The sequence below is a fragment of the Aspergillus neoniger genome (genome assembly GCF_003184625.1).
Source record: "Aspergillus neoniger CBS 115656 unplaced genomic scaffold BO87scaffold_25, whole genome shotgun sequence".
Taxonomy (NCBI): Eukaryota; Fungi; Ascomycota; class Eurotiomycetes; order Eurotiales; family Aspergillaceae; genus Aspergillus; species Aspergillus neoniger.
In genome coordinates, this window is record NW_020291153.1 from 47,258 (window position 1) to 62,002 (window position 14,745).

Sequence of the window (14,745 nt, forward strand, 5' to 3'; positions counted from 1 at the left end):
AGCATGTGAGACTCGGCATTCGGCATCGCCAGGCAGATTGTTTACTTAATATGTTTCGCTTCTTAGGTCCGCGACGACCTGTCAGCATGATGAAGTTAGGGTTTCATGCGTAAGTATCTTTTTTCTGGGAACGAGATCTTCGGTCCCATCAAATCATGACTAACAAGGGGGCGGAATCGGACTAAACCCCGGACTGCGGAGTAGTTGCTGACTAGCTACAACTGTATTCCGATTCCGAGACTAGAGCCTCTCCTTGCTTGGTAAGGGAGATAGTAAGACATAAGTGGTGGTTTTTCGGTTAATAAACGGGTAATTATACCTCTAAAGCAAGAAGCTCTCATCTACCATTTCATCGTCCCTCCATACACAATTCTACGTCTCCAAAAATGGCCTACACTTGCACCCTAGTTGTCACTACACAGTGTAGTACGGGTAAGTTCTCCCAACTTGTGTTTTCTACACCGACCCGTCTCTAATCATGCACTGCTATATCAGATCATTTCAGATGTGAATGGAGGAAGGTGGACCCAGTCAGGGGCTTTGATGGCCAGAGACACGAGTCTCTCAACATCGTGCTTTATCCTAAGAACACCTTTACCCAGACCGAAGGCATCAACGGTGTTGCGTCAGCTGTGTGCTATGACGATGAACAGAATGGTGACAAGGAGCTCAACATTCCACGAAATCTGGCATCAGAAATCACCAGCTTTATCATAGAGTCTATCGAGAAATGCAAGAAAGGCGTGGATGATAAGTCCCCGGTCATCATGAAATTTATCCTATCTCGGGAAGACGGCTATATCGCGCGATCCGATTTCTTACAGCAACGCCTAGATGGGGTGAAGCATGTTTCCCGGGTAGTAGGATTCTTGCGCCCACTACAACAGGTCACAACCCCACGAGTCCAGATAGATGGAACGGCGCATGAACTGAGCGCACTCCTGTCGATTTCCGTCGGTGGCATCCTACTTGACACTGGCTCTGGCTCTGATCTCCACGACACGCTACATAGCGTCGACGAGGCATTATGCAACCGGATCTCATACTCATGGGTAGTCCCCACACCGGTTCCCCGGAAACGCCTTGCGTGGGTGGAAGGCCGCAAAGACGCAGATGCGAGCAGACGCATGTACGAGGCGGCAGCGGCACTAGGGATCACCCTGGTTATCATTGACAAGCCGGGTCACTGGCTGCAGGATGACCACGGGCCGTACGCCCATCTCCGAGAGGGATTCATTTCCACAAACATCGACGTGGATGAGGGATTCGTGGATAGGATCGTCATGGCGGTCCGCAGCTACGACAAGCCCATTGATGGCATAATGACAGTGAGCGATAGTCGCTTAATCGGAGTGGCTCGAGCGTGTGAAATCCTTGGATATCCTACCTCCCCATCGTCGGCCTATATGCTGGCAGGAGATAAGTATCAAACTCGAATGATGGAGCCAGACGCGCACGGGGCTTTCCGAGTCTTTGGGACGGATGAACTGGAGATAGTCCTTCGGTCTACCGAGGTGACGTATCCTCTCATCGTCAAGCCTTGCCTGGGATGGGGAAGTCAGGCTGTCACGAAAGTGTCTACGGCAGTTGAATTGTTTGAGGCGGTCGAGAAAGCCTGCGAGTGTCACGCATTAGCTCCACAGCAGCGCAGTGACGCCGTTATTGAGCCGTATATCGATGGTCCAGAAGTCGATGCCAACTTCGTTCTGCTGAATGGAGAGGTCATCTTCTGCGAGATCAGTGATGACTTCCCGAGCCCTGGCGATAGGGACTCTGCACAAAGCCATAACTTCGTTGAGACTATGGTCCATATACCTTCCGCACTTCCATTGCATGAATTGAAGGCCATCCGGGATACGTTGCATCGGAGTATCCTTCGTCAGGGGTTCTTAACCGGTACATTCCATTGCGAAGCGCGGTTGCAGTATTCGAGCCATGAATTTCGACAAGATGACAACGGGTTTGAAGACTTATACCCTCGGAGAGATGCTACCAATGATGGAAAGAGTGTGCAAGTGTACCTCCTTGAAATAAATGCTCGCCCAGCTGGATATCTAGAGAGTGTTGGAGTCAACTTAGTCTATGGGGTGGACTATTTCGCCCAGCAAATGCTCTTTTCCGTCAATGATGAGTTTCGATACAGGGCATTATGCCACCCATTTTCTGATGGGCCTCGCTCCAGCCTCTCGATACTCGTACTCCAAGAAGACGTTGCTGGGATCATGAAAACCGAAGATGCTACAGCGGAGCTCCTGCGCCAGTACCCCGAACTGGAGCCACATGTGCCGCTGTACGCGACAATCAAGAAGAAGGGAGATAGACTAGTTGGTCCAAAGTCAAGTGAGGTTCACTTCATTGCGTGGATGTTGGTCACAGCTGAGAGGCGCGAGTGTCTGCGGTTGGTGGAACAAATACGAAGCAGTTTTCGCTATGAAGTTGAATAGCATCTTCTAGCTAATAGTGACGGTTCCTATTACTTGGTCCAGCGAAAAATAAGTCATTTCTAATCCTCCAAGTCAAGCATAACGATACAAGCCCTAGCAATATCTGTCTAGTCTTATTGTTCTCCATTTGTGCAAAGAGTTCGCGTAGTATGCTGCCAGTGCCCTGTGTGTATTGGGGAGGCAAGCATATGCGGAGGACTACAGCGACTGTCATTGCGGCTGAAGTTTAGTCTAATTCTCAATGCATGTCCCCGTCGTCTTACACTTTTGTCTCACTTTCTTCAAATTCCTTCTTCATCCAACCTATACTCCTTGTATCTTCCATATTATATCCAACTGTACGCCCAGGCCTGACCAAACATCTACCACTACCAACACGTGCTTCTAGCCCGCATCTCTACCCCTCTGCATCTTACCTCCTCCAATGCCTCAACAAAAGACATCCCCACTCAAGACCTACTTCGACGAGCTTGAAGAAACCAACGGCGATGATGAATGCAGGGAGTGGCTGAACAGACCCTTCGATGCACGAGCCAAACTAGCAACATTTGTCGCTACGCGCCGAGAAGGAGGGGGAACCGGATCCTACGTTGAATTCCTCAAAGGCTCCTTCAACTTCAGCTTCCGGTACACCTTCAGCGATGGACTGCCGGACACCATCATCCGATTCCCGAAGCCGGGACACACTGCCACAGCTTCCAGAGATGAAAAGATCACGAATGAAGTCCAAGTCATGGAATACCTCCGTCAACACACGGATATCCCCATCCCCCGTATTCACAGCTGGGGCTTAACCGCCGATAGTCCACATAACCTTGGTCCATTCATCATCATGGACTATGCCAATGGAACCCTCCTATCAACTCTCTTGAAACAGCCAGATGAAGAAGACTTGTATCTAAACCCGAACATCGACAACACACTCCAAGACAAGATCTACTACCAAATCGCCCGCTACCTACTCCCAACTTTCCCACCTCACATTCCCCAAAATCGGGGCTATCTCGAAGGACAACACATCCAACACATGGCACGTCCCCAACCGCCCCCTAACATACAACATGAACGAGCTAATTACTGTCTCTGGCTACCCTGTTGATAAATGGCCAACTACGCCCTTTGACCGCGCCAGCGATTACCTTGAATCTCTTGCGAACGAGCATTTGACCCATCTTCAGACTCAGCGGAACCTAGCCGACGACCCAGACATCGCTCAAGACCGGTTCATCGCCCGCCATCGCTTCAAACAACTCATCCCCAAATACTACCCAACAGAAAACGAACCATTCATACTCTTCTGCGACGACATGCGACCTTCAAATATGTTCATAGACCCAAACACCCACCGCATCACCGCCATTCTGGACTTCGAATTCACCAACGCCATGCCTGCTAGTTTCACGTATGATCCGCCCTGGTGGCTATTACTTTCTGGACCGGAGGTGTGGCTTGAGCGTTGTGCATTGGACGAGTTTCTCGAACTGTTTGAGCCCAGAATGGAACAGTTCTTGCGTGCTCTGGCGAGGGTGGAGCATGAGATGGAGTATAAGCAGCCTGGTCATCTGTCTCTTTCTGCTAGAATGCGCGATTCGTGGAGGACCGGTCGGTTCTGGTTTGATTATGCGGCAAGGAAGAGCTTTGATGTTGATGTTGTTTATTGGGATACTCTACATTCTGCTGGTACTGGTATTGAAGAGCTTGATGAGGAGGCACGGGTGGAGTTGGAGTCATTTAAGAGGTTGAAGATGGAGCAGTTGAAGGCGTATAAGGAGGAGTGTTTGGTGAGGTTTTCTTCGGATATATAATGGACAGTAGATGTCGATTTTCTGTTTCGATATTTATGGGTTTTGCTTGTCATCCACCATCCTGGTAGCTACAGCATTATAGCAAGTGCGCGATCTGTCGTGACATTAGTACTTGTCAGTGTCGGGATACGGGGACTTATCTATTATGAATCTCATTTGACTCCATCTTGCTCGATCCAAGATACAGTAGTCTATATACTTATTCCTAAACAATCTCAGTACACTTTCCTATTTTTTTTGAGAAGTGCAAAGAACATGTCAATGTTTGAAAGGGAACATACTATTTTACTACTACTCAATCTAATCCAGATAATATTTACGAAGAAGATCCAATATTATCCTAAGCTTCTAAAATGTATGTGCTAAGGTAGTATTAACAGAGATGAGTTAATCATTGAGAAGTCTGACCAGAAACGGTGTGGTTTTAGAGTAAATGACCATAGGACTTGACGCGGGTACTATTGATAGGTGGTCAGAGCGCTATTGTTTAGTCGACCGATGGAGGAGAGGATGCGAGCGAACTACCAGTCTACGTAAGTCAATGAAGTATGCGCCGCAAGGCCCGGTCAGAGGTACAAAAACACTTCTAAATTAGGTGGAGGATATGTCCAAGGTGATCATGATGCATCGCTGTTCTCATTCGTGTTCCCAGCCTGCGGGTATCAAATTCTAAAGATTTTGGAGCAAAACACTAAAAAAATATAACACAGGTATATGAACACAGAGAAGAAAAAGATGAAGCCATTGACAAGCATAGTATCGATCGAGCTTAAGCTCGGACATGCTTGTCATGAGAGAGAGATAAGCTAAGAGCCGTGACTTAGAGCACAAGCAATAGCTTACTCGGTAGGAAAGCCAGCATTTCGTATACATGACATGGCTAGCTTGGGTAAGCAAGGGCATTAGATTTAGGTCGAGGACGGAAACAGGTGGGTGGATGCTGCGAGGTTGCCGAACGGGCGGTAATGGGAGGGTTCTTGCTCGTGTCAACCGGCAATGTGCAAGCATCGGATGATATGCCACTGAGGGTATGTGGTCATATTTATTGTGCAATGACACGTGTTGTATCAGTAGAGCCATTCAGTGTCCTACTGGCGGAGCCAGCTGGATTGATGAGTCGTAGTGTAGATGTGATGTAAAGCAATTGTTGATGACGGCTTATAGAGACGGGTCATCCTTCCAAGTTCCTGGTAGGCATGTTAGCTTAAGTCAAGCAATAGAGAGGATAGGTAGCATACCTTCAAAGTGATGTTTCACGAATGCCATGGGATCATCAACATCCCCAGCACCCATTTGGTGCACTCCCGGGCTGAAGCTGGTGATGGGAAGAACCACCACGTCTCCCACCTTCTTATACCCTTCTTGACCCGTAAAGTCCTCGTACGTGATGTTCAACGTCGAGCCGGGTTCAATGTTGAAGTAGTCTGGATCGTTGAAATACCGGAAAACGGCATCCGTCCAAGCGCCGGGCCCAGTGTACTCCATGACAGTCTTATCCATCTTGCCAGTCTTTAGAATACCCGCCTTCTTCATCCGCAAAGTCTCCTCCGTGATGTAGGAAACAATGTCACGCATGATGGGGTGTCCGGGCTTGGCTTGAATGGTCCATTGGCAGAACTGGATTCTGCGCGCATACCAGTCATGCCAATCGGGGCGGTCAGGATCCGCCTCAATGCCCACCACCGCTCCAACTGTGGCCAGATCCAACTCTGCTGGCAGCCAGTCAGACGCCGGCTTCAACGCCGTCGTATCAATATCGCTGTAGATTCCACCCCGTGCGAGAAGGATCAAGTATCGGAAAAAGTCGGCTTTCAAGACGGGCAACGGCATAGCATCGTAGGCCTCGAACACATCCGGAACAGCACCGTACAGGTATTTGATCAGATGGCGTTGGGTATCATCGGGGACGACCTCGTGGACAAATCCGGGATGCAGCTCGGACCAGCTGGACTCGGGATCACGAAGGCTTTCACTGAAGAACATCGAGGAGGGCGCATATTTCCACGTCTGCCAGATGAATGCAGGAAACTTGGCTTCCAGATCGTACGGAAAATGGTAGCGCAAGCGCTCGCGCAAGGGGGCGCTCGGTGGCGGGGTCAGCGGCAGCTGTTGTACGGTGTCTCTCGTTCCACCTTTTCGATCATTGTCTGCATGGCCGTCGTAATCCTGATCGTATAGGTGTCCGGCGGAGGCCGTCTCTGGGGACGGGAGGGAAGAGGCGGGATGCGACGATCGGAGGTAGACGATGAAGGTAATCAGAAGCGCAGCCGCTAGTAGCGACTTCCGAAAGGTGAGCATCGCTATGGAGATATGAGAAGATCGCTAATTAGGTGGATAGTCACACAGGCGCAATGAGCTGGCAGACAGCTGAGTTATGTAGAACCGCAGCCGGTCTTCTCCGCAACTCCGCCGACGATCAAAGCAGATCAACGCCAGGCAACGATAAACGCAAGATCGATATGTATATCGTGTCAAAAGCCGTTTCGCCAGAAGTAGTGTCAGCAATTTCGCATCGCTAGCTGTTCTGTGCGATCGTGCCACTGCAAGGTTTTAGGGGTGTTTCGTAAGAAAAGCGTCAAGACTCCTGGGCCGCGCGGTCGCTGTGGTCGGGGGTCGGTAGGCGCCGTAAACAAAAGAACCGCAATCGATTGGTAGGGATAGTAAAGCTGTCTTGCCGGTTGAAGGAATTGCTAGGAGGCTAGAAGCAAATCAAGGCAAGAGCAGCAGAGCAGACAGAGGCCAGCTGGTGCTGGAAGAGGAGTGAGGAGCCGGCGAAGAAAAAGGTTGTTGAGCTTAAGGCTAAGCAGCAGCAGTGGAGCCGAGTGACGACGGCGAAAGAGTAAGTCGTTTGGTGGCGTCAGAAACGGCGGGCACTTCGGGCTGATAAGCATTCGACCATTCCACTCTCTGCCGTCTAGAATGTGGTCGTTATTCCACAGCCTGCAGGAGAATATTTCCTGGACACTAAGTACACCACCAAAAGAATAATACAATTCTCTTTTGTGATCAAATAAAAAAACCAGGGGTTGCAGTTCTGCATTATAAGTTCCGACCCAGTCCAAACGCGTCGCTAAAAATTGCTGGATGGCATACGACGTTGGCATCCACACACCCTCGTTCGTCTGCATCCGCAACAGGAGATGATCGTCTAAGCCTTGTCAGATTGATTAAATGCTTACTCGTCTGAAGTGCTTGGTTCGCAGTTCACTTGGCACGATGGTTTGTCTCAACATGAGATGCGGGATGATGGTTGTGTTGCCGATAAACTTCGCATCCGAGGTGGTATCGCCTTCGTTTTCCCCACAAATCGGGTTGGTGGGTGTTGGCCGTTTGCAGCCAAATGTCGCTGTGATCGCAACGATTTTAGAAACTGTGCCAGGTCCACTACGCGGTCTAGATCTCTGAGCAGTCCCTGCTGCAATAAGGTTACTTCTATCCCCAGGCCACCCTTTTTTTGGGTGAAAGGGTTCTTGCTTTCGCATCACTCTCTACTACGAATCGTGTCCCCATTCACATCGGAGTTAAGCTGAGGGGCACACACCCGCTCAGCCCATCCGAAGAAGAGGTGGTTTACGTAGCCTGAAGGGTGGACACTGCGTCAGCCTGGTGAAGCCGCGTCATACGCTGGGCCGGCTGCTGCACCCCCGACTTCTTGGCTCCGGCGCTTAGTAGATGAATTTGTAGGGAGTGTTGGGATGACTATGTATTCTGCGTGATAGTGACAGGTGAAAGCCACCTACATTGCTTGACCTGCATGGCTCGTCCACTTACAGGGCGCGGGTCAGGCCAAGCAACAACCACTGCAGCTATCATTGGCTCGATATCTCCTCCATCATGTCAACTTAGCAGCATGCTACAAACTTATCACAGTATCTGATCTGCAGTTCACGCTATACTCTTTGTGGTTTTAATAACACTGTCAAGTTTGACAACTGAACACCTGGACTTTCCACAGCAAGGCACACATACACACACATCTTCCACTCTTCAGGTGTAACTTGTCCTGTGGTACTTCATAGTTGCTTGGATGCTCCTGTTTGTGTTGGGGACAAAGTCCAGATTCCCCTTTCTTCTCTATGGTCACGTGCAACACGTGGAACCTCCCCAGGCGTTGAATGGCTCTTTGCGGTCTCCCAGGCCCGCTACATACCAGATATGGATAAGCGCATCTCCGGACCTTGGATGGGTTCCTTTGAAACCTTGAGAAATAATTCCCACGTTGTATGTTACAGTGCCTGAACCGAGTCGTGAACTCTCCCGCAGATGAAACCTTACAATCAGGTTTCTCAGCTAAGGAACACGGAAACGAGCTGTGGTTGTAGGTGGCTTGGATGAATCCAAGGTACTGATCACTATCAATAGAAGCATCACGAGCTAGAGTGTGCACCTAATTGTAGACTCAACCAGAATGCATACATTGAGTCGCTCATTGTCAAGCATACGATGTGGCTGTACTATTCTTCCCTGCTCTGCTACACCAGAATAGAAGAATGTTGACCTAGCCGCTGAGGTAAGCAGGGATCGAGCGGATCTGGATCTCTCAGAATGGCGAACAGGAATTTGACATTTCCGACACTGTTGGCAGTGGTTGATCGTCCCGTCCACTCACATCTTAGGAATGGTCAGACAGGTCAAGTCTCGCTCGGCCGGTTTCACAATGACTTGCGTGCTTTACTCCAAACTTTCCTCACCATCGTTCCTATCATCTGTTTGTCATGACCCGTTATCACTGACCTCAAAACCTCTACCTATTTTCCACCAATGGCTCACCCCATTGGCCCAGCTACCTTCTCCCCCTAACCACCAAACACAGTAAGGTAGTAAATGCCACCCTTCAGACCCAATACATCCCCTGGTTCGCGCGCGCGGATGGCAACATCCCAGCAAGTACACTCTCACCCAGGTGGATACCATGAAAGGCCTCCCATCACTGCTGAACAGCAGCAGCACCAGCAAAAAATGGACACAATCCACCCCATCCACAGATACTGCTGAGGATGAGGGCCAGAGTGGTAGTAGTACTATAACACCCACCAAGCCGCCCTCAGCGGTCACAACCCCAGGCGGCTCAAAAAACCCCATGATCTGGACGCGAAAGAAGATAACATGGCTCATCACCCTGATAGCTCTAAGCGTGGCCATAATCGTGGTGGTGATAACCGTCCCAGTAGTTCTCCTGGTGGACGATGCCCACAACGACGATCCCAGCTACTACAACAGCGCCAATCGTCCAGTCCGCGTCGTGCATGATTTCCCCGACCCGGGACTAATCCAGGTGAACAGCACGTGGTATGCCTACGCTACAGTCGCTACACCAGATAATCCCGATGTTCCTCACGTCCCGGTATCGACATCGCGAAACTTTAGCAGCTGGGACTGGCTGCAAGGATACGATGTCATGCCGGCAATGAGCAGCTGGGAAACGAATATGAACCAGTACGCTCCGGATGTGATTCAACGCGTGAGTAAACCCCACATACTCCTCCCACAAACCCCAACTGAATATATCCTACAGAAAGACGGCCGCTTCGTCCTCTACTACTCCGGCGAACTCAAAGACTGGCTCCGCCACCACTGCGTCGGCGCCGCCGTCTCCAACAGCACAAGTCCCCTAGGACCCTACATCCCGCACAACAGCACCCTCGCCTGTCCCCGCGACCACGGCGGCGCCATCGACCCCGCCCCATTCAAAGACGTCAACGGGACCCTCTACGTCGTCTACAAAGTCGACGGCAACAGCGTCGGTCACGGCGGGGACTGCAACAACGGCAAGAAACCCATCGTGTCGACGCCCATCATGCTGCAACAACTCCACGACGACGGCGTCACTCCCGTCGGTGACCCCGTCCAAATCCTAACTAATGAGAAAGTCGACGGACCGTTAGTCGAAGCTCCGGATATTATCCGCACTGATCGGGGCATCTACTATCTGTTCTTCTCCTCGCATTGCTATACCTCGTCAAAGTATAGTGTTAAATATGCGTGGTCGACGTCGTTAAAGGGGCCGTATACCAGGGCCGAGAGACCTTTGTTCCGAACTGGGGACTTTGGATTGAAGTCGCCTGGGGGTGCGACGGCGTCGATTGATGGGAGTAAGATTGTTTTTCATGCTTTTTGTGGGGATTATCGGTGTATGTTTGCTGCGGCGATGAATATTACGGCGAATTATACCATATTGCCGACGGCGCTTTGAGGGTGGCTTTGATGTAATATAGATTTGGTAGATTTGGTTATGATGTACATAACTGGATAAAAAGTTATAGACCTTGTTTTAAACACTAGGTAAATTTTCAGCCATCCATCAATACAAACCTAGACCCAGTGTTAAGAGTCTCCTAGTATGTAATACAACATAAGTCCAATGAAAAGGCCAGATACTATATCAACAACCAACAGCATATCACAAAACCACACACCCCCCCTCCGACCAAAACAGAAAAAGCAGAAGCAGCACAGACAGCCCTCAGATTAGCTCTCAGGTTCTCACCGGTTTCCAGGCGGAAAATAGTAATGACTTATGCAAGAATGCACACGTCAATGCCGGATACCATGCAAATTTGGCTTTTGATTTCATATGAATTCGTCACTGGGCTGTCTGTTGCTTGAATTCCATTCCAGTCCCCTTTATTTGATCCATTTCTTGTCCATATCCTTTGAATAGGATATCCATGTCTGTTTGTTCTGTGTCATTAGCTATCTTCTATGGTATCATGTGTAAAATCCATATCATTAATGGATAGTAGCAATTTCTCTGCATCTTGTGGTTTGTAGTTAGTAGAAATAGATATATAACTAAAATAAAGTATGAGCAATCCCAGCATTAGTCTGATATGCAAATAGGGGAACATAAAGCAAGAAAGGAGAAATGTGAGGGATGAGATAGCCATCAGATTGAAAACTACCGTTAAAACATCACTCCTCATTGACCGTGCTCGAACATCGTTATCTTCATGGAGAGAAACAGATGGAGCAGTAATGTATGAGAGTCTCGGAGTAAAGTGCTAGATTTCTTTTGTCATCATTGGCGCTGGCATGCTGGGATAGAGCAGAGGGGATAGTGTGGTAGGTTTTTTTTGCAAATATATCAGAAAAGTTGTTAGTGCTGGGAATAAGAAGAATGATATCATCGATATCAAGAAAAGAAGAAGTGAAAGTGGTCAGTATAATATGAAAAAGTGAGTTTGAGCAAAGCAAGGCTATCCCCGAACATTAAGAATAGTTTCCTGCCATGAATATAGAAGTGAAAGAGGCATGTTCAGAAAGAATTGTGCAGCTTGGTAATCTCTTAGATCTCTGTTCAGTCTCAATCATCCACGCTTGGGTCAGATGTCTTCTTCCATTCGGTCTCCCGAAGGATGAAGTCCACTGCCTGATATGAATCATTAAAGGGTGTCATGAGAAAGCTCTTTGTGTGTGGTTTATCGTCATTGAGATTTGAAAAGCGCTATCCATAGAAGTTCATAGGAAATAGCTATGAATAAATAAGAGTCGCGTCGAGCGGCTCATCATCTAAGATATTACACATAATGTGTTGCTTCGCGGAATTGCGCGTGGTTTTGTGCTCGACGCGGAGGGCACGTGATCCTGATTTATCCAGATTGCTCTGCACCGCATGCTGAGTAAGTCTGTGCATAAAATGCGCATTCACATTATCCGATCGTCTATACTGCAATCTACTATTCAAAATCTATATATACCTATTCTGCCAATATATCCACCAAATATACCCCAACTAGGTAATCATGCCAAAGACGGTGAAACAGACCCAGAATCATCATCAGAATCAGCAGGGGGAACCCACTCCCCTTCACTCTCCCAAGTACCCGGCCTCGTGAAATCCTCATACCAAATCCCACCCAACGCATTGACCTTGATATATCCGAACCGGAAATACTCCGGCTCACCATCCAAATGCCGCGTCCAATTGAATGACTCCAACATTCCATCATCAGATTTGAACGCCCGAAACCGTTCAACGTCGTTAACAAGCACGCTAATACCATCTGCATCCTTATCTACATCATTGAAATTGAACATGATGTTCTGGCTCGACAAAATAGCGGGAGCACCAATGACAGGCAGGACGCTGCCCAGTTGCGCGCCGTCCAGCAATGCCGCAGATGTCTGGAGTATGCTGTCGAAGCCCCAGCGCGCAATACCATTGATGAACAGTCCTATGAGGAGGCCTTGGTAGAGTAGACTGGGGCGTGTTTGGAGCGTTGTTCCGGGTAAGAAGAGGAGACTGAGGACGTAGTGATGGATGCGGAGGTTCATGTGCGGAACAAGCATCAGGGCAATCACGCCGCAGACCATGATTCCATAGAGGAGGAGCATTTTGGGCATGCGACCTTCTCTGCGGAAAGCGATGGCTTGGGTGAGGACGATGGCGACGAGAAGGCCGACGATGATGATCAAGGCGGGAATGGCGCCCGGTTGTTGTTGGATGTCATGTGGTGTGAGGCGTGAGATGGGAATCTTGTCGAATGTGTCAGTGTTGAGGGCGCCGACCCAGCAGCTTCCCAGCCAGAGGACAGTCTTGTCCCAGTGTGCGGTGAGATCTGTCAGGGTTTTGCGGACACAGAAGTAGTACATTGCAAAGCCGACGAAGGCGCAGGGTAGGAAGCGGCCTAGCGCTGTGGATACGACTTCGTAATAGTCGGGGGAGTAGGGCGGGTCAGATGACAGAGCGACCTGGAAGTAGACGATGAAGTAGATGGAGGCGTAGAATGCTGCGGGGGATGTGATGAACAGAGATAGTAACGTCGTGACGATGACTGAAAAGGTGAAGAGTGGCCAACGTAGGTCCTGACAGCTTGTTTCGGACGACTCTCCGCCAAAGGTAAAGGAGAGTGGAAAGTATGAGGCGTATCCAATGCTCTCGATCCCGTTCCTTGTCACTGACGGAAACTTGGTTCTTTCGCCCGTTCGACGCAAGACGCCACAGCCACCTTTCTGGCTGTCTATTAGACCAGCGTGTAGTGCTGCAGGACAGATAGCTGAGTCTCCGCGGTAGATGGAATCAGTATTATCACCATCTGCAGTTCCCCCGATAACAAGAGGACGGTAATTGTACTCTTCCGGGCCTACAAAGTACGGCTCTAGCAGCATCGCATCTGCACAACCTGCGGGGCAGCGAAAGGCAAATGCCCCATTGTCAAAGGGGCGGCAAGAATCCCCATTTAGGCCGCAGTCGGTGGAATTTGGCCTGCATAGAGAGATGAGTTTGAAAACATCCTAGAACCACAAGAGCAGCGACATACCATAGTCTAGCGTGGCATGATAGCTTGACAGGCACACCGTATCCGGATACCTGCTGGCCAGCTACAGAGGAATGCAGGATGGACAGGAATATGACACCCCAGGTGCATATGCATCCGAGCAATAGCCAAACTTTGGCACGGGTGCTCGGAAAATAACGCTCCACGAGGCGGCCCGGTGCCGTCTGCCAGTGCTGCAACCATGGGGTGATCTGATACCGGTGTGGGTATGGCGGGCCTTTAATCCACGCGCGGATCCCAGAAAGTGTACATGAAAATGGCTCCGGCGCTATGCGTCGGGGGTGGTGAGTTGAAGTTGGCAATAATGGTTCATTCGTGGTCTCTCGCTGGTCGGGCCGGGCGGAGTCGGAACTTTCCCGCCCAACCGTTATGAACTGACTGCTTTCGGAGTCATTCTCAATCGGATCAAAGACGGCCAACGGGTAGTCTTGGGATGTCTTTCCAAAGGAGGACGATGGAGATCTTGACCTGCTTCTCGAAGGGTGCTCCGGGCGCATTGTTGCTCCGTCGGTATTGTGAGGAAGAACCGCGGGAGAACTCAATCCAAAATCAAGAATGAACGGTTGCTTCGGAAGCTCGCCAGTTAGTCATCATGGACTGGATTAGGCAAAACCAACACATTTAGTATAGAACCCTTTCCAAGAGTATGGATTCTGAAGAGTTATACCGGTGCAACGATAACTGGCTAAAAGCCGTCATTAAGTGATGGTCGGTCCGTGTCAATTATACCACGATGTCCCATCCTCCGCAAACATTCTCTCTGCAGCCTCGGCGGCTTTCATTCTTGCCTAATGAACGCATTCATTGGAGAGGCATATATGTGATTCCTCCAGTCAATCATATGACAGATATCTGTATAGCAAATCATTATTCATATCTTCCCAGAGGCTCAGAAGCATTCGCTAATCAGAGCCATGGCAGTAGAAGTTCGCTCCTTACACTGATCTTCTCGCAGCCTTGCAACCGATGCATTGAATGATGTACATGTATTGATCGCATCGAGTTCACCGGACATGGCTAGCCTTGTTGTTTGTTAGCTTGGTAAGATAGAGCTTTTGTATCCTATGAGAAGGGAGCTACAGAACACTGATTGGTTCTGTCACAGAGCCTGACCATCACGCTTCTGCTAATTTGCTGCCTTTCTGTTGCCTTCCTTATACCATGACTTTCAGTGGATATGCTTTTTAGTCAGCTAAAATAATATTTCACGGAACAATT

General features: G+C 49.4%; 5 protein-coding genes across 5 annotated transcripts; 3 read left to right on the forward strand and 2 right to left on the reverse strand.

Annotated features, from left to right (window-relative positions):
* Window positions 1-348: 348 nt before the first annotated feature.
* Window positions 349-2,444, forward strand: BO87DRAFT_363203 (uncharacterized protein; the record flags this gene model as incomplete). The annotated part of the gene is made up of 2 exons (XM_025621671.1): window positions 349-432; window positions 496-2,444. Exons 1-2 carry the CDS (start codon window positions 387-389, stop codon window positions 2,442-2,444), a joined length of 1,995 nt encoding a protein of 664 aa, XP_025477561.1. The 5' UTR covers window positions 349-386.
* A 318-nt stretch (window positions 2,445-2,762) lies between these two features.
* On the forward strand, window positions 2,763-4,740 carry BO87DRAFT_417527 (phosphotransferase family protein; the record flags this gene model as incomplete). The annotated part of the gene is made up of 4 exons (XM_025626823.1): window positions 2,763-3,338; window positions 3,379-4,225; window positions 4,559-4,604; window positions 4,718-4,740. The coding sequence occupies exons 1-4, from the start codon at window positions 2,869-2,871 to the stop codon at window positions 4,738-4,740; spliced, it is 1,386 nt and encodes a 461-aa protein (XP_025477562.1). The 5' UTR covers window positions 2,763-2,868.
* A 657-nt stretch (window positions 4,741-5,397) lies between these two features.
* On the reverse strand, window positions 5,398-6,743 carry BO87DRAFT_110816 (glycosyltransferase family 32 protein). The gene is made up of 2 exons (XM_025617878.1): window positions 5,488-6,743; window positions 5,398-5,436 (listed from the first exon to the last, which is right to left on the reverse strand). Exons 1-2 carry the CDS (start codon window positions 6,545-6,547, stop codon window positions 5,408-5,410), a joined length of 1,089 nt encoding a protein of 362 aa, XP_025477563.1. The 5' UTR covers window positions 6,548-6,743; the 3' UTR covers window positions 5,398-5,407.
* A 2,098-nt stretch (window positions 6,744-8,841) lies between these two features.
* BO87DRAFT_363207 (glycoside hydrolase family 43 protein) lies at window positions 8,842-10,448 on the forward strand. The gene is made up of 2 exons (XM_025621672.1): window positions 8,842-9,710; window positions 9,765-10,448. Exons 1-2 carry the CDS (start codon window positions 9,162-9,164, stop codon window positions 10,440-10,442), a joined length of 1,227 nt encoding a protein of 408 aa, XP_025477564.1. The 5' UTR covers window positions 8,842-9,161; the 3' UTR covers window positions 10,443-10,448.
* A 1,452-nt stretch (window positions 10,449-11,900) lies between these two features.
* BO87DRAFT_363210 (LCCL domain-containing protein) lies at window positions 11,901-14,158 on the reverse strand. Its single transcript, XM_025621673.1, has 2 exons — window positions 13,510-14,158; window positions 11,901-13,454 (listed from the first exon to the last, which is right to left on the reverse strand). The coding sequence occupies exons 1-2, from the start codon at window positions 14,022-14,024 to the stop codon at window positions 11,990-11,992; spliced, it is 1,980 nt and encodes a 659-aa protein (XP_025477565.1). The 5' UTR covers window positions 14,025-14,158; the 3' UTR covers window positions 11,901-11,989.
* Window positions 14,159-14,745: the final 587 nt, after the last annotated feature.